The sequence below is a fragment of the Meriones unguiculatus genome, chromosome 14 (genome assembly GCF_030254825.1).
Source record: "Meriones unguiculatus strain TT.TT164.6M chromosome 14, Bangor_MerUng_6.1, whole genome shotgun sequence".
Taxonomy (NCBI): domain Eukaryota; kingdom Metazoa; phylum Chordata; class Mammalia; order Rodentia; family Muridae; genus Meriones; species Meriones unguiculatus.
Genome location: NC_083361.1, coordinates 27,766,177 through 27,793,213, shown reverse-complemented (window position 1 = coordinate 27,793,213; position 27,037 = coordinate 27,766,177). Strand labels below are relative to the sequence as shown.

At 49.1% G+C, this 27,037-nt stretch overlaps 1 protein-coding gene and 1 long non-coding RNA gene across 2 annotated transcripts in view; one reads left to right on the top strand and one right to left on the bottom strand.

The window, feature by feature from the left end:
* The window catches only part of Dkk3 (dickkopf WNT signaling pathway inhibitor 3), a 41,310-nt gene extending 21,523 nt beyond the window's left edge, over positions 1 to 19,787 (bottom strand). The window contains exons 1-4 of the mRNA XM_021627961.2: positions 19,653 to 19,787; positions 18,880 to 19,115; positions 11,609 to 11,746; positions 9,372 to 9,455 (exon numbers count right to left, since the gene is read on the bottom strand). Of these exons, the coding sequence (XP_021483636.1) occupies positions 9,372 to 9,455; positions 11,609 to 11,746; positions 18,880 to 19,092 (435 nt within the window). The 5' untranslated portion in view covers positions 19,093 to 19,115; positions 19,653 to 19,787. The remainder of the gene's footprint in view (positions 1 to 9,371; positions 9,456 to 11,608; positions 11,747 to 18,879; positions 19,116 to 19,652) is intronic.
* A 204-nt stretch (positions 19,788 to 19,991) lies between these two features.
* Positions 19,992 to 26,726, top strand: LOC132647182 (uncharacterized). Its single transcript, XR_009585490.1, has 4 exons — positions 19,992 to 20,310; positions 22,780 to 22,865; positions 23,447 to 23,689; positions 24,272 to 26,726. It is a non-coding gene; the product is annotated as an uncharacterized LOC132647182 (long non-coding RNA).
* The last annotated feature ends 311 nt before the right edge of the window (positions 26,727 to 27,037 follow it).

Sequence of the window (27,037 nt, the reverse complement as noted above, 5' to 3'; positions counted from 1 at the left end):
CAGGAAGTGGTAAAGGCTTTCCAACACACAGTGTGCCTAACTCAGCATGTCTCCTGACTCCTTGGCTGGGTTCTCCAAATCTCCTGACCCAAACCCCACCCCTTCCCAGCTCCAGCTGCTCTTTCCACCAGGTTCTGGCATTCCAAGTAACTGCCCTGCAGCTCTTATATCCCAGTGTCTTCTTGACTTTGAACAAGGAATGCCCTTCCTCCCTGCAACTGATTCCCAGACACCATTGCAAATACAGCTTAGCCACCACCTCTTCCAGGAAGCCCATCAAGAATGCAAAGGGCCCGAGTCTCCCCTGCTTTCAAGGTGAAGGGAGCCCTCCTGTTTTACACAAGACTCTAGGGTGGGAGGCAAATATGGGCTTTGATGGCAGCTGCACGGAAGCAGTGTGAGCTCAGAGCCTGTGACAGTCCTCTGGCTCCCTAAACTGCACGCACACACTGGGAAAATGTCACCTGTTGCGCCTCCTACCTGAAAGGCCGGAAGCTGAAAGAATGAAACCTTTATGCTAGAGCGCATCAGTCTTCTGTCATGCTAGGGAGAGCAGCCATCTCCTCCCAAGTCTACACACCACCCTTAAAGTCCAGAACAGCTGGGCAATTGGTGTCTCGGCTTACGGAGCAAACAGAAACATGACAGCTTATGCAGAATCCCTCCCAACCACCCTGCCGGGCTTAAGCTCTGCTTTAAACATTACATATCTGCGGTATACACCCATAATCCATAGCATTGAAGAGGCTGAGGCAAGGGGTTGGCATCAGATTTGACTACTACGGGGATGGCAAGACCCTGTCTCAAAAAGAAAGAAACTGGCTGGAGAGATGGCTCGGCGGTTAGGAACATACACTGCTCCTCCAGATCTCAGTTCCACGCCCAGCGTCCATGCCGGGCAGCACATAACTACCTATACCTCCAGCTCCAGGGGATCAGACGCCCTCCTCGGGCCTCCTCAAGTGCTTCGCACACACAGGCATACACAATTAAAATGAATCTTTAAAAAGAAGTAAATTATGGGCTCATATTGCAATTACTTATTTAGTTGGTTGGTTGATTGAGCCTGGGTTCCCTTTGATGTTAGAAATGCTATTACACTTTCACCCGCCAGTAACATAATAGGTAGTCCAAAGAGCATGCTAGTGAATAAGTAATGATGAGCTGAGTGAATATCACAGGGAATTGTGATAGGCATGGACTGGAGGTTGTCAAAATATAAATAAAATATAAATAAAACAGTAGTTGAGCGATGATCTAGCTACACTATTTTAACTTCATGAATACACGTTGAACAAATTCACCGTGTGTGTGTGTGTGTGTGTGTATTTAAAAAAGGGGGTCTCATGTAGCTCAGGCTACTCTTAAACTATCTGTGTAGCAAAGGACTACTACTCTTGGCTGGAAGGAAAGTTGAGGAACTCATTTTTACCTATGGAGAAATTAAAGTATGACGCAGTTAAGCCACTAACCAAAGTCACACAGCTAATAAGTACCAGGAGTGTTATTTGAACTGACCTACCTGTGGTCAGCCCTTAATGAACTTGTTAAAGGCCTTCTGGCAGGGGCATCTAAACTCCTATGGGAAGGGGAAGAATGGGGCGCAGAGCAGAGGGAAGGAGGGCTTTCTGTTCTTGTTTTCCGGAGGTGGAGGCGGTAGCCTCTTAAGTCATCTCTTCTCCCATGTGACTCAGCCCATGAGCTCACAGACTGAGCAAACAGCTGGGCCCTGCTGGGACTTCCACCTCCTTATCTGCCCCACACGGGGGAGGAGAGGGGAGGAGGTGGTATTTGGTCTTGGGATAGCCAGCAATGCAAACCTGACCTTTCCCTGACACCGCGAGAACTTAGAGGAGTGAAGCCAACTTCAAGACTCTATTTGCTTCAATTTATAGTCCCAACGGCCTCCTCTTTGACCTTAAACACACACCACAGACAAGCTCTTCTTTCTTCCTTCTCCTTGAGCCTCCCCGAGAACACCCACTGAGACCCCCAGAGTAGCCAAGGCTGCCCAGGAACGAGCCTGAGAGACTGCTGAGATGTCCAGCACAATGCTCAGGCGGTAAGTTTTGCAGGAAGTTCTCATAACGCTAGGAGTGTTCGCCTTTTGCCAAAGTGGGTTGGCCTCCAAGCTCACACGACAAAAATACTTGTCTGTACTGAAATTATGAGTAATCTACAGGGTCTTTAAGATTATTTTTATCTTATGTGTATGCCATATGTGAGCAGGTGCCCACAGAGAAGGCCAGAAGAGGGTGTTGGATCCCCCGGAACTGGAGTTACAGACAGTTGTGAACCCTCTGAAGTGAGAGGTGGGAACTAAATAGGACTCCTCTGCAAGAGCAGCAAGTGCTCTTACACTAAGCCATCTCTCCATCCCATTGTGAACACTTTCAAAACAGCAATCTATAAAGTCTACACAAGCTGAAATTCCTCCAGTGCTTCCTGCTGTTAACAATTTAGTATATATTTTATCAAGCTTTTCACACATACTTTTTTCTTTAAAATCAGATATTTTTATATGTTACACATATATATCTTATATAATTTATATATGTACCGCTCTGAAACTGATTTTCTTAGCAATTGACATTAAACTGAACTAAAACTTATTTTGCTTTTTTTTTTTTTTTTTTAAAGACAGAGTCCCTGTCATGAGAGTGAGAGATGTGGCCCTGCCCCTCACTCTCTGCAGCACTCAGGAGAACAGGCCCTGTATCTCGCCTTGGCAGCACAGTAGAGCTGGCTCTGGTGGTGAAGGCTTGGGTGAAGCAGCCGTGAGGGCATGATATAGGGAGAGCTGACCCTGACCCTTCTGTGCTTCAGAAAGACAGCAGTGATGGAGAGCTTGCCCTGGTGGGCAGCCATGGGAGAGCTGGTAGGCTGGCCAACTCAGCTAACACCCCGGCCCAGATCCAGGGTTTCAAGTCAGCCCACCCCAACATCTACTCCCTCTGTGAACTGCTGGGGCACTGAAGGGGCCTGCTGGAAGATGTTTTTTTGTGTGTTGTGTATCCAAATGCTGATTTCTGTACCCAGAGATCTGGTTAGAGGCTGGATGTTGGCATTGTAATTATTATGAACCATCTCCTATCCTGGTATGTCGTATACATTGTTCTCTGTCACCTTCTGATTGGTTAATAAAGAGGTAAACAGCCAATAGCTGGGCAGGAGAAGGTAAGGCAGGACTTCCAATCCCAGTGAGGGGTTCTCAGGTGGGGACCAGAGAGGAGGGAGTCACCATGAGGACATAGATGGAAAAGAAGCAGGTGCCAAAGCGAGACTAAGAGAGCAGGTAACAGGCCACATCACCAGGCTAGTGTTAGAATAACTGAGTACCTGCCCAGCTGTAGTACCCAAAGCCTTTAATAAATAATATAAGGTCTCCATGTCATTTATGAGCTAGAATGGACATAGAGAAAAAAATACTTTGCATTTAACAGGGGGTAGTCCTGCAGATCCAAAGCTGCAGGATCTCCATGACCCAGGGCAATGACAAGAGTCCGGGTAAGAATCCAATATTGATAGTGTAGCAGAAGCCAAAGGGCTCGACCAGATCAGTGACTCATTGCAATGAACAATTGCAATTACAGATCTGTGAACAAAAGGGAATGCTGTGGGACACACTCTAACACACTATAGCTTCTATAACCAGATTGTTTGTTTGTTTGTTTGTTTTAGCTTTTTGTGGGGGAGGTTGCAAGGGCAGAGAGCAGATATAAAGGGACAGGGAGATGAATGGGATTGGGGTGCATGGTGTGAAATTCACAAAGAGTGTGCAACGCCACGCCCCGTTTACCCTGTGGTGGAGATGGAACCCAGGCCTCCATCCATACTCGGCAAGCACTCTACCATTCCAGATCTGACACTCATCTATTAAGACCACAGTGTTTCAGTTCAAGACGTGGAATCATTTACAGATGATGGAGGGTTTCTTTTTAAAGGCATTTTGGTTGAGGACATACCAACCCCATGAGTATGTCTCCCCCACATCAAGTGTATTTGGGGGTAATTATCCATGTCTCAGAGTGGCAGAGTTCCTCAGTTTTCCATGTAATTTTCTTCATTATGGTATTAAGTGAAATACCTACTCTCCCTGATGTAGGAGCCTGTTGTCACACTCTGTGTGGGTAGGGGATGGCCATGGAGCACCACAGCAGCCTAAATCACCTCTCCATTGAACACCAGGTCCGTTTTCTTCTACAGAAGCAGGCATACACCTGCTCTAAGGACTCACACTTTGCGCCCAGTCACCTGCCCATCAGCTCCTCTCCTTGTCTGCTGCCACATGGACCAAGCACACAGCACCAACAGAACCATCAGCTTGCAGCTAAGACTTCCAGCAAAGCACGTCGACTGGAGAAGAAACTGTCCCACAGCTGCCTTCTCAGACAGAGGCAGCGGAGGCTTCCAGACAGCCTCTGCTTGCCGCTTAGTCCCGGTCTTTTTCCCAGCAGCAGATTGCTGGGAACCAGGGCAGTTACCAATTACAGCCCAGCTTTAATTGCTTTGCCTTAACAATGAGAGTGCTGCAGAGCTTTTGTCAGTCTTCTGCACGGATGAGGGCACTGTGGGCCTCCTGCCTCTCTGTGTACCATCCTGCCCCAGGCCAACTGAAGGAAAGGGCTACACTTCAGTCCTCCAAGCTGACCTGGCCCAGCAGGACTTCCCAGGAGGCAAAATCTCTAGAGACTGCCTCAGACTTTCATGTACCCTCCTCAGGGGTACATGCTCAGTCATGCAAGCATGAGGACATGAGTTCCCAGCACTGGGAAGGCAGAAAGAGGTGGATCCCTAGGTTTACTGGCCAGCCAGCCTAGCCTACAGGGTCCAGTTAGAGACCCTGTCTCAAAAACAATGAACAACAATTGAAGATCCAAGGCTGGCTTCTGGGCTCCACACATACTTGCACACATGCGCACACACACATCCCCGGCATCTTGCCATCCATTAACCTGACAGGCAGGCAGCAGCAGAAATCCAGAGTACGGAGAGAACAAAGCCACGCCCAGGCAAGCCTTTCTTCTGGGGGTGTGACCAGGCTTGCCAGTGGGAGAGGCCTGAGCAGGATTCAGGTCACTGGACACACTTTCCCCTCCCATTCATTTCTGGTCTCTGTCTCTCCTAGGGATGGCATGTTTACTTTCCCATGGGAAGAAAATGAAACATTTGCTGAAGTTCTGTCAGGCTGTAACATTCCATCCTCCCTGGGATCCAACAAGAGCAACAGGCAGGGTGACGTCCTGCCAGGGCAGCCATTGGTTCTGCATTCACAGCAAGGGCACACTACCCTAATTCATGCCCTCCATCAGAGGGGCGGCCTCAGCACTGGACACTGTCTTGAACAAAGAAGTGACTGAGGCATTCACATTTCTACTGGCTGTATGGCTTTGATGATGAAATCCACCCGTGAGTATCTTGGAGTTTATAGATACAAAGGAACCCATCACTTCAAACTAGGTGTGTTTGTGAGGAAAACAAAAAAAAAAAAAAAAAAAAAAGGCTCACTCTTATACCACCGAGGAGAACGAGACCCGAAAGACAGTGAGTGCACCGGGGGCCTAAATCATGTAGCTGCAGGATGTTTTCGTCAGAGGAACACAGCCTTTCAAAATGGTGGTCAGACACTTCCGTGAAGAAAAGCTTCCCGAGAATGCACGGTGGCCTGTCCTCTCCAGCGCCTAACTGCCACTTCCTCCTGGTCCTCTATCCGGCAGAAGCACAGTGGTCAGCCTGGCCCCTGGCCCTCAAAGGGGCCTGGCTGAAGGCTCGGCACAAAAGCCCCTTACAAAGATGTCAGGCCCTATCTGCATCAGGTGAAATTACATGCCTCTCACATCTGAGTGCAAAAACAGACCAGTGCCTTCCACAGACTGTGAAATTTCTAGACAGGCATATAGTGTTACTTAGGTTACTGTCTGGAACTTTCCACGAACCCTCCTCGGGTTACCATACATATTTATATGCGCACCTCGGTTAAAGAAAGAAAAACACATTGTGCCGGGTGGTTGCTTTCAATTGAATTCATCTGGGAACTTTAAATGCAAAAAAAAAAAAAAAAAAAAATTAGCCCTGTTTATGGCAGATGAAGGCTTGAGGGGGCTGTGACTATTACTTTTTGGGACAGGACAGTTTCTGCAGTGTGAAGTATTGTTAGGGCCACCTGTAAAAGTCATCAAGTTGCAGAACTATGAAATGGGACCAAGTGACCCAGCTTCCTGCTCAGAAAAGGAAACTTCACATTCCTGAGGCTAGCCCTCCAGGGCAGGAGAGACAGCTCAGTGCTGAAGAACGCTCGTTGCTCTTGCTGAGGGTCAGGGTTCGCTTCCCATCATCTACATGGTGCCCATAACTGTCTGTAACTTCAGTTCCAGGGCATTAGACACTCTCTTCCAGGAGGCAACACACGTGTATTTGTGTGACGTATTTACATAAATGCAAAACACTCACACGCATACAAAACTAAATTAAATTAAAAGAAAACATAGTGAATGAGAGCCAAGTGTGATGATGTACACCTAGAAGCCCAGCATTTGGGAAGCAGAGGCAGGAGGATCATTTCAAGTTCAAAGCCAGCCAGGGCTGCATAGTAAAACCGTGCCCCAAACAAACAAAAAATAAATACATAAATAAATAAATAAATAAATAAATACCTGACCCCCAGGAGAGCTCGGCAGGTAAAGGGGCATGCCATCAAAGACTAATGACACAGTTCTATGCCCAGAAAGCTGATTTGCACAAGTTGTTCTCTGGCTACCATGCATGTGTGCATATGCATTTTCATGTGCACACACACGCACAAAACAGACAGACAGACAGAAAGACAGACAGATAGACAGACAGACAAATACATAGACAGACAGATGTAATCATGCCACCCGACCTGGTTTAATGTTCACCATGGTAAGCCAAGGATGGACAGGAAGTTGAATGAAGTGCTGCAGGTACTGGAAGCCAAGTGCCACTCTCTTGACACTTGACATGCCTTTGTGACCCTAACCAGGCCCTATAATGAAGTAGATGCATCATCTCTGTCACATGCCATCCCTTCAAGGGAGCTGAGAAAGCCTCCACTCTGATCTAAAGCCCTGTGAGACTGACAGCGGGCAGGAAGAAGAGCCAGCTCTGGCCAGCCATGCACCCACTCTCAGGTCTCCCTTCTGGTCAATCAGAGTGACACTTATTCTCACAGAGAAACTCAGCTCCTTCACCTCCTAGGGCCTAAGCAAAAAGCAAGGAAAAATTGTGATGAGCCCCCACCCCCTGGCTTGGCTGTGTGGCACTCCTCTAGCATGCTGCCTCCTGCAGGCTACCACACAAAGGGGTTCCAATTACATACCACACGAAGTGCCGTGTTTATGTCTGCTGTTACCTGACGAACAGGTGCCAGGTGGACTTTTCAACTGAGGACCCAAACTGGACCACACAGACCCACCAGGCCAGGCACACTCAAGAAATCTGGCATCAGTCACAAGTGCCCAGCACAGCTGTCCTTTGGCCTAGGGATGCTATGAGCATCTTTGAGGTCTTGCGGTTTTACCCAGCCACAGCTCTTAGAATCACAATTCCCCTCAACAGTACTCAGATCTGTTATTCGGCCCTCACTGGGGCTGGAGGAGGCGAGGGGTATGCAAGGCTGTGTTTTGATTAGGGATGCCCCTGTATAATGCATACATGTGCACCACTGAAATCTGAACAACATCCTTGGGTCATCTTGGAGTCAAGAGGAACTATCAGTGAGAACAAAGGCCTTCTTTCTGACTGACAGCCCTGTGAATTCTGTTGCCCTGCAGTTTCTCCTCTGTTGCCCTGCCGTTTCTACTCCATTAGCTTCTACCCAGGCTCTGTTTCCTATCAGCCTGAAGCACAGCCTTCACTCAGAAACTCTCTCTAATGTTTTCCCTATAGGAAGACTGCCCATGCTGTGCCATGGCTGGCTGGTTTAAGTGTTCTTTCTCTCTCTCTCTCTCTCCCTTCCTCCCTCACTCTCTGTCTCTGTCTCTCTCTGTCTCTTTCTTTCTGCTTTAAAAGCTAGTCCTGGGCCCATGACTCAGGAAGTAAATCATTTGCCCTGCAAGAATGAGGACCTGAGTTCTTACTGCTTGGTATGATGGTCCATGCTTATAATCCCAGCACCAGGGAGCCACAAGGAAATGGGAGACTTGCTGGCCAGACAACCTAGCCTAATTGGTGACCTTTAGGCCAAAGGGAGACCCTCCCTCAAAGGAGATGGACAGTGTTCCTGAGGATGACAACCAACATTGTCTTCCTCTGGCTTCCGCATGCATAGACACATGTACTGAAAAGAAAAGAAAGCTGGCCTCCCCCCCACCCCATTCCAGCCTTTGTTTGCCCTGTTTTTGTCTTCTGTCCTTTTAAACCAAGAGACGGTACAAAGTACGAGCTGATAACTAGGAGACGGAGGTGCCCCGATTTATAGAGCGTGATAAGCTCATGCTTTTGGCCCTGTGGCCAGGCCCCTCCAGTTCATGGCAGAGCTCATTCCACCTCCCAGCAGTCTCCCTTGAAAGGTGGTAGCCACTGTCATACAGCCAACCAGCCCCCAAGCCTGTGCTAAATGTCTACCAACTCCTCCCACATTGGAGTGCTATGCCAAAACAAGCAGAAAAAGAAACAAAAAGAGAGTGCTGACTGCCAACCAAAACACCACCACCTTCCTAATAACCCGCTAGTTCAGCAGTGAGGTCGAGAGTGGGCACAAATCCTGCATGCCTTTGCCAGGGCTATGAGAGACATCTGGTCAAAGAGGCTGTCCTGTTTCCCCACAAGGAAGGGTACTGTCTCCCGGTGACCACATCCACTTGTGGGACTTCTTCTCTAGCCTGGAGGTTTGATCTGTGACTCCCACTGGGTTCTCCCTGACTTGAGAGCACGTCACATCCCTGCTAACTTTAGGGAGTCCATAATCCTATAAAATCCAGCACACCTTTCAACTAAGCCACAGAAAAAGTGCAAAAGCAGTTATGGAAACCAGAACCTGACGCCAGAGATGACAGGCAGTCCTCTTCACCTTTAGGCTCACCAAGCAGGGTTACAGAAAGCATGAGCCATCCCGTGGTCTCTGGGCATTTTATCCTCTGGGATACAGGGTCTGTCACCAAATGATATATATACCTGGCACTTGCTCTCCTTTTGAGTTTGAGGCCCAGATCACAGCTGGATTCAAGGGCCCCTGTTTCTGACCCACATGTCTGAAGGTGTAGTCTTCCCATAGAGGGGAGAGGGCGGAATGGGACCGGGGCAGTGACAAGGCTGAAGAGGAGTGGGAGTCTGCACCCATCCCCCATGGCCTACACACTGAGGTCGGCAGACTGAGAGGCACAGAGGTAGATGGGTAGATGGGAACTTACATGGCTCCTCTTGCTTTCTTCATCCCCTACAGATGTAATGACTGTCTCAGAAAAGACCATCTGTCCCGTCTGGTTGTTGGTTACCTAGAGACAAACACAGGGGTAGTAAAAATGAAACAAGGAATTCTGGGGAAAAAAAAATCTCAAGACTTTGTTTTTCACTTTCTGAAGTGGAAGTCCCTGGAATGCCCACTCCCCCTGATGAGTTATAATCATGGCGCTGCCAGAGGACAGAGTCCCTTTAGATAGTCAGAATCCACATCATCAGGTGACCATGCAGAGGGCACAAGGTGTCAGGGGGATAGCACAAGAGTGGCGCCTGTGTGCAACTCCAAGCTACTCAACACCAGCTATTTTTACCACCCTTGGGGCTCATCACTTGATACTGAGTGTCAAGATTCTTCTTGACAAAATTCCAGTCTGACCAGCCTGAGAGCAGAGGCCTGTAATCACAGCACTTGGGCTGCGGAGGCAGAGGGATAAGAGTTCAAGGCCATCCTTAACTATATAGTAAACTAGGGTCACACCAGGCTGCATGAGATTCTGTCTCAATAGATAGATAAATAAATAGATATTCACTCTGTGTATCTAGCCAAACAAATGCCTTCATGAGAGGCAAGAAGGTGAAGGTTCCGGCCACTCTGCCAGCTTCTGATTCTATAAAGCTATGCATCTCACTGAGATAGCCCCGAAGCAGCCCCTGCGCCTGCTTGTGGGCTGCCCTGGGTCTGTCCTGCACCAGTGAAGAATCAGGGCCACTCCTGCCTCCTCCAAGGCCAGGAGTAAAGATGGGTCTGGCCTAGGACCAGGAGAAGTCTTCTCTGAGCCCTAGGTCAGTAGCCGGCAGCTATCTAGTCATTTCCCTTCCTGGTTCAGTTTTCTCACTTTGGCATCTTTAAAGTCGGTGCCAGCTTTAAAGGGTAGAACCAAGGCAGAACCATGCGGATAGGTCCAGTGTGCAGAAAGGGACCAGCTTCCCGGGCAGCAAGGGACGGTCTCTACAACTGTGCTCTCCTTTGCTTTTTCTCTCTCTTTCCTCCTCCAAGGTCTCAAGTCATCCAGGCTGGCCTCAAAGTCACTAGATAGCCAAGGCTAGCCTTAAACTCCTGATCTTTCACTTTCACTTCCCAAGTGCTGGGATTATAGATGTGAGTTACTACACATGGTTCATGCTTTGGAAATTTTCACCTAAGTATTTCTTCCCTGTGAAAAGGAATGATGCCTTTCTTCTTCTTCTTCTTCTTCTTCTTCTTCTTCTTCTTCTTCTTCTTCTTCTTCTTCTTCTTCTTCTTCTTCTCCTTCTCCTCCTCCTCCTCCTCCTCCTCCTCCTCCTCCTCCTCCTCCTCCTCCTCCTTCTTCTTCTTCCTCCCCTTTTTCCCCTTCTTCATCCCCTTCTTCTTCCCCTTCTTCTTCCTCCTCCTCTTCATGGTAGTTTTATGTAGCAGTATTTTTTTTTTTTTAATTTTAAAGGCCCTTTTGGTGTTTTCATTATTACAACATGCACTTCCTAATCTCTAGAAAAAAGAATGTATGCTGCTTTTCTGGATATATTTCATTGCTACTGTGCACCTCCCTCCTTAAGTACTATACAGGCTGGTGCTCCATGGAACCCTTTGAGAGCCTGTGCTGGTAGCAGCTTTCCCCTCCGTATTACTCATGGGTCAGGCATACACCTTAGAAAGAGGGAGGGAGGTGGATCCCTGTGAGTTCAAGGCCAGCCCAGGCTACACTGTAAGAACCCTATCTAAAAAAAAACGTCTCTCTGCTTTGCTTTTGTTTTGTTTTGTTTTTTTTTCTGAGAGGGAGGCTCTGTGTTGTACTGGCTGTCCTGTAACTGCCTCCACCTCCAGAGTGCTGGGATTAAAGGTGTACTCCACCACACCCAGCTGATGATTTCCCTCCTTGAAGGGGGATGTGTCACCAATGAGTTGCTCCTAGGGGAATGGTGAAGACCCGTCTACCATAAGGTCTCTTCAGACAGGACAGAGGCTCACACCCATGAGCACCTTCTTCCACCTGTGATAAAAATGCAGTTGCAATACACTGTAATGAGTGCAGGCGCTGATTCGCGCCTGGTACACACCCCTCTCCCTTGGACAGTACTCTCTCTTCTTTGGTTTTTAATCTGCTTTCTATAGCTCTCACATAAACACTTGTGGCATTGAATGACATGTGTCAACAAGCCCCCGCCCTTTTCTCAATGGGACTGCCTGGAGGAACAAGACATTCACCCTTACCTTGTGAATTTCTTGATGCACATGGCCTGTGTCATTCCCAACCCTGGTATCTGTGTTGGTCTCGTTGTGATAGTTGGCAGGTAAACTTGACAGGTTCACCTCCGAGGATGCTCTAGCAGCTGCTTCTTCTGCCTCCATCTACCAAATTGAATAAGCAAAATCATTTCTTTTAGTATAATGGAGGTGGAGAAAAAGGGCCACCGTCTTTTCTCCTCTTCTGTAGGTGCAAAGATTGGTGACAGTGGCAGGCCACTGAGTAGCCATTAGACTCAAGCTCCAAGTGTTTTTACAGGGGCCTCTGACAACCTCAGAAGGTGAAAGTGCTTACGCAGCAAGCCTGAAGAGTTTTATCCCTGGAACCCACATGAAAGAGTTAGAATGTGTTGACTCTAAACTGTAATCCCAGCATGGCTACAACGGTATCAGGGGAGGAGAGGGAAGAATAAGCAGGGAGCCTTCAGAGCCGCAGAGAGACCCTGCCTCAGCAAGGCGAAGGAGAGAACTGGCGCCTGAAAATCTGTTCTCTGATCTGCTGCACATTCACGTGGCACACACATGCATACACACACCTCTCCCCTTAAACACTCCCTCAACTCCTCTGCTTTTCAATCTGCATTCTATTGATCTCATTTACATCTGTGGCTTGGCGTTAGCCATGCCAATCTTTTTGTCCCCTTTTATTATCACAACCTCCCAGGACATGAATGTTAATATCCGTATTTTGCAAGTAGGAAAACTAAGGCTCACAGAGTCTAGAGACATTCCCAAGATGTCCATTGTAGGTTGGAGTTGAAATCTGAGCATTGGTACCTTGCCCAGGCCCTGGTGGCCTAACCCAGAGCTCACCTGCATTAAATTCCCACAGTCAGCCAGCACCTAGGGCTCTCTCTGGCCACAGAAATGTACTCAGTCTCTGGAAGCCTCATGTGCTAATATCTTCAATGAGGAACAGGCTGAGTGGATGTACCCCAACTTTCCCACTTTTAAGACAAGTCTCTTTGTGGGCCCTAGTGGGATTAAACCCTAAGGGCCAAGGCAGGATCCTTCTCAGGGCCAACCTTTGCTGTTTTTCTCCTTTCCACCTCTTTTTTAATCCCTGCAAGAATTTTCTGGGGTTTGTTTCCCAACTAAACAATTTTCTGCCAAATTCTTGTTGCAGGGTCTGGTGTATATATAGAGAGAGTGAAACTCAGATAGAAAGAATATCCTCGAGATATGATTCCCTTCCCCACGCCTTCTCCTGGTGGCCCTGGGCAGATCTTCTATGGAATCAATAGATGGGTTCCTGGACCCACATCCCTTCAGGTTCTCTGGAAACATTTATCAGCTCTTCTTGGGTGTCAGGCTTCTGAGGTCATGCCCTCAAATCCTCTGGTCTTGGGAGCCTCACTGACACCTGTGTCACAAACAGCAGTCACACGTGTTTACACCCACTTTTTCCTTCCAGACCTGTCACGTCTCCAGCCTGGTGAGTGGGCAGGTCATAGAACGACCATTCACAGCTCCACAGACACAAAGGCAGCCCAGGGCATGGACTACAGAGCCTACCAGATGCTGTATCTAGAAATCTCAAATGCAAGACCCCGGAGAGAACCCTGGTTAAGGGCTGAGGACTTTCCAATATGCTGTCTGACCTATTCTGATTCTGGAAAACAAATCCTCAAAAAACATTTTCCTACTGAAAACAATCACTTTATCCCCCTCCTTCCCTTCCTCCCTTTTCTTTTAATTTTTCTTTCTTTCTTTCTTTCTTTCTTTCTTTCTTCCTTCCTTCCTTCCTTCCTTCCTTCCTTTCTTCCTCTCCCCTCTTCTTGTCAAGGTCTCATGTAGACTAGCCCTAGCATACTCAAGATATGCCAGAGACCTGCTTTTAACTTCCAGCTTCCACCTCCCGAGTGCTTTCACGAGCCACAGCATCCTACCTACTCTCATTTCCTAAAATACTATAACAACACTTTCCCACCTCCCCCGCCCAGAAGGCCAAGCCAATGAAAACAGAGACAACACACACACACACACACACACACACACAGCTAGTAAAGGAGAAACCTGTTGAGCATACACAGTTCATCCAACAGTCTCAGGTACCTGCCTTGGACATACTGTGCTGACACTCTAAAGGTGAACCAATGCCACATCGCGGGACCACCACTGCATCCTAGTAAAATCCTAGCCTTAGTCTTGGGTGTGGCCTCTACACCCGGCTCTGTGCATATTCACAGCACCGCCTGCGGGGGAGGGGTTGTTCACTCTCCTGTTAGTGCAGAGAAAACGAGCCTAAGAGAGATCATCACAGCAACTGGCAAATGACAAAGCTTGGATTAAGATTTAGGTCTTTCTGATTTCAAATAGCATGCCTTTCCTAAACAGTCCAAGATGGCCTCTGCCCCGGAGACTTACACATTTATGGGAAGAATCCCACACAAACCAGTTTAAAGGGGACTGCGGCCCCTCTCACACAGTGGTGTCTACCAGCAAAAGAAGTAAGGCTTCAGGAGGACGAGGAAGAGGTCGCAGGATTGGGTTGGTCCCCGTGGGTGACAGAGGGGTTGAGAACGCTACAGAGTTCAGAGGCAAAGCTGTAGCATCCTGAACAAGCAAGCATGGTGCATGCTGGGAGCTGGAGCAGAGGGACCCTGCTGGGCACAGGAGAAAATTGAGTAAGAGGTCAACAGACATATCTAAAGAGCTTCTCTAATACAGATGCTGGCCTGGTTTTCAACCAGAGGCATCAAGGTCATTTGAAAATCTTAAATAAATAAATACCTGGTATCTTCCTAAATGTACTGAATTGTCATTTCTAGAGGCAGGGCTCCACACATCAGTGAGGTTTTTTGGATAACTGGGAAGATTTTCTTCTCCCTGCTCCTGGCAACTGAGGGCTACAGCAGGTTCTGTACTATTTGTGAAATAATTTGGAGACCAGGTTAGGAAGAGACTGGAGTCAGGGGATTGGACAGAATCCAGTCTGGAAGGAGGAGCCTTCTGGTAGCAAAGGCTTCCTGTAAAGTCTAGAAGGTCCAAGATGAGCACTGAATTAGACAACCAACTGCCACAGCATCACCAAAGGGCGGCCTGAGAGGACGGGCCAGGGTTCTGGAGCGAGACAGAGTGAGCTTAAGCCCTAGCTTTACCCCAGATAACCACAGAACAATACTCCTGGCCCCTCTAACCACAGCTTGTGCAGTGAGGAGGCCCCCCCGCTTTGGTCAGCCATCCCCATCTGAGCACTGAACCTGCACCTGTTGCAGGGCTAACAGGCGACGAGTTGCTCTGCACTCCTTACAGCAGCATCCTGTAAGAAAGAGACGGTGAAGCCGCCAGCTTGGCAGAAGTGGGAGGGGCAGACAGCCAACACCGAGCTTCTGAAAAGCTCCCATTTTAACAACTCGGAGAAGAAAGAGAAGGAACCTACCCATCCTGGATGGGCAGGAAATGGCAATATTTTTAAGATAAGGACCTGGTATGTTTAGCGAGGACCAAGGTTTAGCTGGGAACAAGCAAAGCAAGGTACTGGAGAGGGGGTGTCTAAAAAAAAAAGACTATCTTAATCTGTTCTAAATCCCATTAGAATTGGAATTATATAGTTTGGCTTTCAGAGAGCTGGCAAGTCCCCAAATCTCCAGGCTACTGTTGGCTGAGCAGTCCCCCCAACCCCCAAACCCTATCCCCTCTCTGCCAGTGTCTATTTCAACACAATGAGCTAAGGACTATTTAATGAAACCATAAACTAAAAGTACAGTTTACCATGGAATCTTCAACCACAGTGATTACTGCCACCAGCAAGAGAAACTGAAGCCTGGAGCAAATGTTGCTTCACAGCAGAAGAATGTGAATGCTGTTAAAAACGGCACTCACAGCCCGTCAGATCTGTGTGTATTAAAGGAGCACAGGAGGAAAATGGAACAGATAAACCCAGGCTTGGTATTGGGGCTCTTCCTAGGACTCAGTCAGGCCGTAAGAGTGCGCTACAATATGACAATTACAGGCTGGGAGGCGGCCCTCAGGTAAAGGTATACCACCAAACCTGATAACCAGAGTTCAATCCCAGGGCCCACACAGTGGAAAGAGAAAGTCTATTCCCTAAATTGTTCTCCGACCTCCACAGAGAATGTATGCAGTGGCACACACACACACACACACACACACACACACACACACACCACACCACATCACACCAAGTTATTACATATACAAAAGCATTTCAAATATACCAATACCGGATGTGGCAATGAGGGCAGAAGGGATGAAGTACCTGTATCCTTAACATGCACTTCTTAATGACACGGGATAATAAAACAAGAATAACAGGAACTTCTAAGCTCAAAGGGGTTGTTAGGACTTGCTTTCTCTAAAGATAATCCTAGAAAATCCGCTACTTTGTGCCTTAAGACACATCAACAGCCTGAGACAGCTGGAAAAAATAAAATGCCAGAAAGTTACTTGAAAGCAGATTCATGATGCAACTATGTAAACATCAGCTGGCCCCGGTCCTTTCTCATTCTCTTGGACAGCAGCTAAACAGCACGGTCCTGTGTTTATGACATTTAAGGGCTTTTGTTCTGTTTTGTTTTTGTTTTTTTGAGACAGGGTTTCTCTGTTTAGCCTTGGCTGTCCTGGACTCACTTTGTAGAACAGGCTGAGACTGGCTCTGAACAGAGATCCGCCTGCCTCTGCCTCCTCGAATACTGGAATTAAAGGCACAAGAGTCACTATGCCCAGCTCTAAGGGGCTTTCTTAAATAAATTAAAATAAATGAATAAATAAACTGTGTTGGTAGATGTTCCGGAGAGTAACGGTGTTTCCTATGGAAGCCTGACAGCCTAAATTCAATTCCTGAAACCCACACAAAGGTAAAAGGAAAGAACCAACTTTGCAAAAGTTGTCCTCTGACCTCCATACGCTCACTGTGGCACACAGGTATGCGGATATGCACACACAGAGACACATACATCATGCATATTTACAGTAATAATAGATAAAAATAAGTTATGTTTTAAAAGCCCACAGCCACCATCTATTGAAATCATACACTGCTTTAAGACTGACTCTTAATACCTCACATTTTTCTTTTCTCTTTCTTCCCATCCCCCTCCCGTCTGGGGATCCAAATTAAATTCAGAGCCGCAAGCATGGTGCTGCTGAGCTAAACTCAGAGCCCAAGACATTTCCAAGATGGACTCCACCGAGAATCTATCAAATGCTGGTAAGTAGCATGTTATTCATGCTACTACTGTTTTGTTTTTGTTTTGTTTTGTTTTGTTTTTGTGTGTGTGTGTGCGCGCGTGTGTGTTTTGTAATATAAGGTCTCACTATGTAGCCTGGGCAGGGACTACAGGTGTTTACCACTAAGTCTGGCCAGTATTACCATGACAATAAAGATAGCCACTATTTCCTGAGACACAGCAATTCCCCATGATCCTTACAATGACCTATGAGGAAAACACCTGGTTTATATCTACCTGCTTTTCTTAGACCAGTCTTTGTCCAGGTAATTTTCATTCTAGAATCTTCTCTTTGACCTACCTAGAGACTGGCATTTTTTTCACTTCAGACCCTCCTCTAAGAGATGGCAGTGCTGGAACTAAATGAGAGAAAGCTGGTCCCTACTGTCTAGTATTTTGTCAGGAGAGTGCTCAATCCATTTTATCCCACCTCCACAGGCTGTGAGGACAATCTAGGAAAAAGACCACTGACTTCAGTTGACTGATGTCTTTGGTTTTTCAGCCAGTCTGCACAACTCAAACAGAGATCTGTCCAGATGGGCAAGAGTGGAGCCATGGCATTTCCACAGGACAAGCACAGCACTAAGGGCTGATAGGGACCCTGACTGCACTGCGATGCAGAGACTAAGCAGAACTCATCGGAAGCTGATGAGGCCTGCTGCAAACCTTCTGAACTGTGGCAGGCACTTTTCAGTGAGCTAAAACATGAAAGCAATGTGGTCAACATTCCTGGGAATCCATGTGCATGGGGGAAAGTCCTACAACCCAGAAAAGGACAGCAGTAACCGTACTTTGAGCCAGAATGGTCAGGAGCTCCTTGCAATCTTTAGCTACAGAGTTAGGGGCTGCTGGGGTCAGGCTGCCCCCAACCCCAATCACTTTACACGCTGTGTCATAAGCTCAGAACACCCACAGAACTTGGGACCCAGGTCTGTCTGGTAGATATTCATAGTCACTACCTCTCAATGCAGTTTTCCCATCGGGACAAAATATACTCAAGCCACAGAAGGCTGAAGCAAAGCAACCTATCCCAGAGGACAATGCCACCATTTAAAACTGCCCCAAGGGGTTACCACAATAGAGCCGGTAAAGAGCCCAACCCACGTTTCCGGTTCACTCCAGTCCAAATGCCCATCTCACTAAGCGCCAAGGACAGCTAGCTACACAGTGATCAACAAGGCCCAGGCAGCTTTCAAGACCGTTGGAGCCTATCTTAGAAAACAGAGCGGGGCACCATCCGAAGTGTTGGCACCTGGAGGATGAGCCAGGTGCCCACATTTTTGGCATTGCATCTAATTGTCACAGAAAACTGAGGGCCGGGCTGCTAAATGATTGACCACTGTCCACCTGCTGTTGAGTGGCAGAGACTGCGAACCTTGAGTTCCAGAACACACGGGGCGTTGGTGAAGTCGGGTCGCTGCTCACGTTCTCGTCCCTACCTTCTGGCCAATCCCTACGGCATGGGTTTAGGACTTCCTTCGGCCTTCCTTTTCTGCCCCACAGCACGTTTAAGGGAGTTCGACTGCCAGGAGAGCTCAAGACTCTTTATCTTTCCTCCACCACCCCCACCCCCAACTCCGATTGGCATCCTACGTGTATACTGGGGGAAATGATACAGGCTCAATGCCCAAGGGACACGTTAGAACTTGAAGCCGCCTGCAGCTCCCCCAGCCTCTGAAAACCCGCTGTGCTTGGGACACCGGAGTGGCCCCAATCTCAGCTCCGCTCCGACAGGGGAAGAAGGCGGCCAGCTGCAGACCCAAAGACATCTGCGACACAGTGGCCCCGGCTTCCCAGGAAGGATTCAGCCAAGAGCCCCGGGGTGGACAAGGATGCATCCAGACCTTTTGGCAGGCAGCAGGCAGAACCAGCTGAGAGCAAGGATCACCCAGCGCTGCGCTCAGGGAACTCCACTCTGTCAGGCCCTTTCCAGCTCTGCACAAAGCCAGGTCTTTGGCCAGAGCTGCGACCATCGCTGGGCACGCTGCTTCCCCCAGTCCCACTCCCTTACTCATTCTAGCCCTTTCCGAGTCAGGGCGCACCCACCTCCTCCACCGCGCTGCGTAGTTTGTGCTGCGTGTCTTCCATCAGCTCTTCCACCTCTCGGAACATCTCATTGAGCGTAGCTTCCTCCTGCGGGTAGCTGAGAGCCGGGCCCGGCTCCCCCGGAGTCCAAGTCGCCGTTGGGGCAGGAGCGGGGGCGCTGGGGACAGCCACCGCCAGCAGCAGACACAACAAAATGCCCCCGAGCCGCTGCATGTTTGCTCCGCGCTGGCCGCCGCCTGTATGTCCCGGAACGCTATCAGAGACTGCAGGACCACCCCTCTCGCCCGCCCCGCCCCGCCCCGCTGCTCTGCCCGCCCCCAGATGGAGCGAGACCCAGCCCCCTCCCAGACTCAGCCCCTGCTGGGAACAGCGGCAACCGCAACCGGCTCCAGCCAGGATGCCCCCTGCATCCTCCAGCCCCCGCCCCCCACCCCCAGGGGAAGCGCTGCCTGACACGCTAATGGAAATCCAGCTCCCAACCAAGAAACCCAGGACTCTACTCTAACAGCAGCCCCCCTTCCACGGACCAGGATCACCCTGGTTGAACTACAGGTTCGAGTCCTGTCCCTTCCTCTACTACTTCACAGAGCAACTCTGCTGCTGAGGACCCCCTTGCCCCCGACTCCGGCTCTAGCCTCTCCCAGGACCCAGCAGAGCTGGGCAGAGCCCAGATCCTCCTCCTCCCATCACGATCCAACTGCTTGACGCCTCCCATTCTACCTGGGGGAGACCTAGCTGCGCTGTTCCCACGAGGATGACCGCCGCGCACCCACCTCAAAGAGACAGAGCTGAGCTGGGAGCAGGATCCGGCCACGACGGGTCACAGGGCTGCCACTGAGCAGCCGGAGCAGAATCAGTACTGCGCGGCAAGGATGCAGAAGCGCCGGTACCAGGGATCCTGCAGCCTGCGCCCCAAGTCCACCACGCCTCCGCCCCGCGGGAGGGGCGCTCGCGCAGCCAATCGCTCTCTCGGCCGCGCGCGACTCCACGCCTCAAACCTGCCTCTAAATCCTGGGAGACCCCCTCTGCAGAGACCCACCCTCTTCCTGACAGGCCCCTGCCTCCGCAGCCCGGGTTTCTGCTTTCTGCTCATCTGTTAACAGCTTTCTTCGTTCGCACTTGCTGGCCCTAAGCCCGCCTCCGCCTCAGACCCTCGGCCGTCACTGGCGGGTCTAGCCGGGTCTCCTGCCAGGAAAATCCACTTAGGGCCCTTAGAATGGGTCAACGGAACGCCAGCAAACCCCTAGACGGCGACATAGCAGAGTGGCTAGGACCGACACCAACAGCCCAAGTCCTGCCAGACTAGACTGGTCTTCGCCATAGCGTGATGTACGCTGCAGGCTATTGCCGTGTACTTCCTACTTGACATGCAGGCATGAAGAGAGGTCGGGATGCCGGAATGGGCTGTGTGACAGCCTTGTCTGTTGGCAGGTATCTCCTCAGTGCCTTTCTAGGTACTTTTTTCTCCCACTTCTTTGATTATCTAGTCCTGATTCTTGCCCCTTGGCTCCCCCCCACACACACTCCCCGTCCCCCAGCCTAGCCCCTCAACCTTTCCCATTTCCTCCCTGTGCGGGTTAATTTTTTGTCAGCTTGGCACAAAGTAGGGTCACCTGAGAAAAGGGAACCTCAACTGAAAAAATTGCCTTTATTGGATTGGCCTGTGGGTATATGTTGGGGCATTTTCTTTTACTTTGTTATTAAATTATTTTTATTTCGTGTGCATTGGCCTTTTGCCTGCGTCTATGAGCGTCTGAGGGATTCCCTGGAGAACCGACAGTTGAGAGTTACCATGTGGGTGCTGGGAACTGAACCTGGTCTTTTGGAAGCGCAGCCAGTGCTCTTAACCAGCCGTGGGGCATTTTCTCAGTTGCTAATTGATGGAGAAGGGCCCAGACACTGTGGGTAACGATCACAGGCAGTTGGGCCTGGGCTGTATAAGAAAAGTAGCTGATCAAGCCAGGGGAGAAAAAGGCCGTAAACTGCCTTCCTCCATCATCTCTTCTTCAGTTCTGGACTCCAGAACTAGGGCCTTGAGCCCCTGGTTTGGCTTGCTTTGATGGGTAGGTGTGGCCTGTAAGATGTAATTAACCCTTTCCTCCCCAAGCTGCTTTTAGTAACCATCTTTATCCCAGCAATAGAAAGTCAAACTAGAACACACCCCCTCTCTCCTCTGGTGTAGCTGCCCCCCCCCATGCTCCCAGGTCACTGACTTGCAGGGGTCTGTTCTCCGGTCCCCCTACCCCCACCCACCAATCAGGAGCCAGGAGCTCCTCTGTATCTGCGGGGCCTCAAGCCTACACATACCTGGTCCCTGAGCAATGATGAGGTAGTGGTTATATCAATGGCTCCTGGTATACCAGTACAGTGGTGTGGTTAGTCGGCAAGCATCATTTACTCTATCTATCTATCTATCTATCTATCTATCTATCTATCTATCGTTTATTCAGTTTACTCATTGAATTCTCAGCAGCCTTTTGAGGTTGGTGCTGCTACTTTTTGGTCTCAAACAAGGACTCTTTCATAAGGTCCCAAAGTAGTAAGGACTTAATGAGGATTTGAACCCTGGAAACTGCCTCCAGAGCGTCCACCTTCAACTGTCACCCTCCTCCACTGCACTCCAGCTGGGAAGTGTCTGAGGTGGCTCAGGAGCAGGAGATGAGCAATTTCCTGGAAAAACATAGAAAGTAAGTGTTGGAGATGGTGGCCACTGTGGCGTGTGCCTGCACCTGAGTCCACAGCAGTGGCGGCTGTGAGGAGGCGTCCTCACACTAGGCAAGGCTCTCTGCTGATCCAGGGAGAGATGTCTGCCACTGCTACACAGGCAGAGAACGGGAAGTTACTCAGAGAAGGTCAACAGTCGATGACTGCACACCTGCCTCTGGCAGAGCTAGAACCTCTAGCCCCTCTCCAGCTTCCAGACCAAAGAAAGGCCTCATCCCCAAAGATGGGAGTCCAAGGAAAGCCCCAACCCCAGCATGTCTTGCTCTGTGCCCCTGGGTGTCTGGCAGGCCCTGCTCAGCTACTTGTTAGCTTTCTGAAGATGGCTGAACCCACGCAAGGAGCCTCCTGCTGAGCTTCTAGATGCCCCGCCTGTCGCCTGTCGCTGTAGCTCAGTGTTCACTCACCACCAGCAGAGAGGAAAGCTGATCTGGAGGGTGTGTGTGTGTGTGTGTGTGTGTGTGTGTGTGTGTGGTATATCTATCCACAGTTGGATGAGGAACTGCAAGAGGCCAGATTCGCTCTCCAGGCCTCTGTGTGGCTGTAAAATTCCGAGAATCTCCCCAGATAAGCCCTGTCTTCCACCTTAAGGTCTACTACTAACCAAATTACAAAGTCTCTTTTGAGCTGTTTCCAGTGGCAGCCGAAGGGCTGTGCTTTCTCATAAGGGGGAAATCTCAATTTTCTGACCATCATTCTTTGCAGAAAAATCATTATTAAGCGAAATCATCACAAAAGAAAAGAATCTAGACATGACTCAATTATAAGTTCTCTACCTGCCTAGCCTTGAGCCAATCTAGCAAATAGTCCCCAGGCTGGCAGCAGAGGCACTGAACAAGCTGTAGCGATGGACACCATCTCAGTCCAGGCATGGTCTTGGCTCTGAAGAGCTTGGATGGAGGCAGAGAGCCCAGCAACTCCGGAGACTGGTAGGAGAGCCCCAGTCTAGGTGGCTTTTGTGAGATGGGGCAGGGGCAGGGACTGTCGTGGAGAGGAGACAGATTTGCACAGATTTGATGGAACGAGCCTTCTAAAAGCCCACGATTGCAATTATGTCGTTGTCCGAGATCTAGGGGCATCAGGAGCGACGGCAGAGGTTTCGTTACCACCTCGCTGCTGTGATGAAACACCTCGGCCAAAGGCAGCTTACAGAAGAGAGGGTTTATTTCTGGCTTACAGTTGCAGGGGGATAAGAGCCCATGATGGCAGAGTGAAGGCCTGACAACTGGGAGACCGAAACGGAACAAGAACAAAACACATTGCAGGTGAACAGGAGAACAGCACAGGAAATGCATGGCTTGCAGGCGGAGGGTTCTGCATGCAGTTAAAACAGTTAGGATTAAGTTCCTGTTTGTCCTCTGTTTGCTTGCCCCATCCACACCGGATGTCCTTGATCGCGTGAGGGCAGGAGGTACATCAGGATGAATGCTTGCCCCTGATTGGACCTGATGGGAAATGTGGTAATGGTAGGTTTTGCCTTTTTAAGCCCCTGCAAAATGTGACTTGGGACCATATCCTGGGAACCCAGAGATGGACCTAGCCAGAGTCCATCCTCCTGGCCAGTATTTAAAGCTTGCTTCAAGTTTGACTCAAAACTGTAGTGGTGGTCTTATTCTTGACTGATGGGCTTAACAGAGCCAGCAGCAGGAAACCAGAAGCAGAGCGCTCATGCTTTTAATTACATACATGAAGCAGAGAGAGCAAACTGCAAGTAGGTGAGTGTATGTAATCTCAAGCCCAAGCCCACCTGGGAACCAAGTGTTCAAATACCCAAGCCTGTACGGGACATCTCTCATTCAAACCACCACAGGGGTGTTGTTCCATTTATTTGTCTGTCTTCCCTCAGGGTACTGAGAGCACTTTCTGAAGGAATTATGCAACATTGTAAATTCTCACATGTTCTCTCTGAGAACTAACCGTGACAAAAACATCTCACTTCACGAATGAAGAAGTGGTCCCAGCATGCTCGTCACTCATTTCCTAGAGAGTTAGATGCTGCTCAGCAGCTCTGCATCTCACTCTCCGCCCACTGGAAACCTGAACCAAGGAAGCCTGCACGGTGCTGCTCATCAAAGCTTTCTGTGTGCTGGTAAGCTTCCAAAGGCCACTTACTGGCAAGTTTCAGGAGGAGAGAGGATAAACTGTGGCTCTTACACACAGCCCAATGCTGTGTGCCAATAAAAATGAGTGACACTTAGAGGCAACAATGTTACTAAGTCCCAAAAACACTATGAAGAGTGAAAGAAGCAGTTTGCAAAATGAAATTCACAGACTACTGTATGTGGGTATTTTAAAAACACAAAATAATAGCAGATATTATGAAGAACCTTTGCTTATAGTAACAAATACAGATATAACACAGGCTTGCACAGCCTGCTTTTATGTGGGAGGCAGTGGAAAACACAGAGACTCTCTCACTAAGTAGCTGAGGTGTTTGCTAAGTCCTAATTCTCCTGCCTCTACCCTCCAAATAAAAGGACTGTAGGCATGCAGCACCACACTTGGCTCTCTCCTCCTGAAACAGATGATGGTGCGTGCAAGTTGGAATAATTCATAAGGTTAACATGCTTTGCTGAAATTGTCTCATTTTGTAAAGTTATTCCAAGTGTGTAACAGACAATGCACTTGTACAGAGCTAAGTGTATTCACTCCATAGTTTCTGACTCTTCAGACAGATCCAGCGACGGTGTCTTCCTAAGAAGCAGAGGCAGGTCACCAGGAGCGCCTCCCCTTCACTAGCCAGCCTCTGCTCGGCAATGCCAGCCACACGGTTTCCCAGAGCCTTTCCAGATCCTGCCTGTAATGTACAATTGTTCAGAAGAAACTGATGCCAAGATTTTTCTGAATGGAAACTCCAACTGCCCTTGGAAAGAGTGTCCACGTGGATTCAGGGTTTCCATGAGTAACAGCCACTGAATATCCAAAATACATGTTTCTTTTGCCAAGTTTCCGTGGACGGGTGCAAAAGAGACCCAGAGGACCTTATTCCTGGCCGTCACCCTTGTAGCACAGCACAGAAGGGGAAGAACCTTGAGGCTGGTTGCCCTGTTTCTTTGGCTAGCAGGTGGATCAGTGGGCTCTCTGTGTTCCCGCCTGTGTCTGAAATACAGGATGACTAACAAACACAAGGAAGATTTTGGTGGAACTAGTTCACACATAAAAACATGTGGAGTCTAATGGCAAATACTTACCATTATTGAAGTCCTCCAAGCAAAGCTCTACAAAGACCATAGGGAACAGGCCTGTTGAGTCCCCTTAGAGAAGCAGGAGGTGTAGGAGAGCCAGGATGCTCCTTTGTGATTCCAGCCATTCCCCACCCCACCCCACCCCCACCCTCCCCAGCCAGTTGTGTGCAGTTCTACCCTCAGGGCTCAGGGTCTTAGAGATGCTCTGTTCTGGGGAAGCATCATCTACACTGAGTGAAGACTTCCCAGTGTGGCTACTTGGAGATCTCACGCTGAGGCAGGCAGCCTCTCCCCTACGCTCTGTAAAGAGGCTCAGTGACCTCCCTGGTTCCCCTAGGGTGAACTTTGGTAAAATCCCGCTTTAGTTTGTCACCAGGGCCTTATAGGGAGGGGTAGGTGTTGCTCATACCTCCCTGGGGAAGGAATATCTGAAACACCTATTTTCTTTGCGCTTAGCAGATGGAGGCAAGAGAATGGGAAACTCAAGATTATCCCCAAGCTATTAGGTAACTGTCTAGGAAGAAAACCTAAAAATGTGTTTACCCAGTACCCTCCACTCTACTGCTTTGGGATCTGAATGACATCTTTATTTGTTCTCTAGAATAGTTTATCTGTTTGGTTGTTTTGTTTCATTTTATACTTTTTTTTTTTTTTTTTTTTTTTTTTTTGAGACAGGGTTCTCTGTGTAATAGAGCCCTGGCTCTCCTGGACTCGCTTATGTAAGAGATCCTTCTGCCTCTGCCTCCCAAGTGCTGGGCTTACAGGCGTGTGCCACCATGCCTGGCTTGTTTGATTTTTAAATGCTGGTTGAATAGGAGCCATATCACTTATATAGCTTTTGCTGAAAAACCAGGTGCCTGTTGCCGTGTTTAGAGGTGCTGGGCGAGTTGGTGAGGTGTGGTGGGCGGTTCCTTTTATGTTGTGGTGCAGTGTAGCTCTGCAGGCCCCAAGGAAGCATCCTTACAAAGCATCCTGTTACACTTAGGCCTTGACACAAAGCCCTTCTGCTGTCTTCCCATCAGCTTCTCAACTCTCTGGTCCACCCCAGCAATGCCACTGTTCCCCATGATGTACTTGGAGACTGCTGGAGAAGCAGGAAGAGGAGTGGGCTTAGAGCTGGACAGTACCGATAGGCAGATTAGTCCCCAACATCTGGGCTCCTAACCCTACCAGCTAGCAGTCACCTCACTACGGAGGCCTCTAGGAAATGCTTGTGCAGCTAAGAATCAGTCTTGTCTTTTCGTCATATCATTAGCACCACCACCGGGACGACAGAGCCTTTCAGATACTGAGGCAGGACCCACCAGCCACCGCTCACCTGGTAAATGGTTCCAGAAGAGCGAGGGGGCGAAGGACTCCTGTGGGTTTTGTGACCTTCAGATCCTTGCCGGTCAGCAGCTGAAAAGAATAAACTCTTACAGCTTATACACAGAATATGAACACACCTCACATACATTACACTAAGAGAAAGAAGCTAGGTTTAAAGCAGCAAGTTCTGCTAGAATGTTCTAGAAAAGTAAAACTATTGGGCCTATGAACAGATGCCCTGTTGTCAGAGGCTGGTGTGAGGAGGGTTTGAAGAGGAAGCTAGAGCACCCTGGAAGATTCTGTACCTTCATCTTGATGGCAGGCGTGTGACTTCAAAGCCTATACACTGAAAGGCCCAGACAGCACTGGCCACCAAAGAGAGGAATTTTTTGGCTGTGAATCTGTGATGGTTAGCTTTAGTTGTTGATTTGACCTAACCTCAAGTCACATAGGAGGCAGGTCTCTGGCTATGTATAGAGCAGGGTGTCCTTGAGTCCATTAATCAAGTGTTGAAGGCCTGCTCTCCATGAGTAGCGCCTTTCCATAGGCCAGGGTCCTGGACTGAGTGAAGCAGAGAGAGGGAGCTGAATGCTAACACACACACAAGGCCCATAACCTGGAACTGTGAGCCAAATAAACCCCTTCTCTGGAAATTTTATTTTGTCTGGGTATGTTGTCACCAACAGGAAACAAATCGAAGACAAAGTATATGTGAGTGCATGTGTGTGCGTGTGTGTGTGCGTGTGTGTGTGTGTGTGTGTGTGTGTGTGTGCACGTGTGTGTAGAGACAGAGACAAAGACGGAGCACACCAGATACAACAGGGTGATGCTTATTCAGCAGGCCTTCTCACAGAAGGGCTCGGCAGCTAGGCCCCAGGTGCTATTCTACAAACCCTTCTGGACTCATAATCTCGGATAAGGCACTGTTTATAACCCTAAAATCT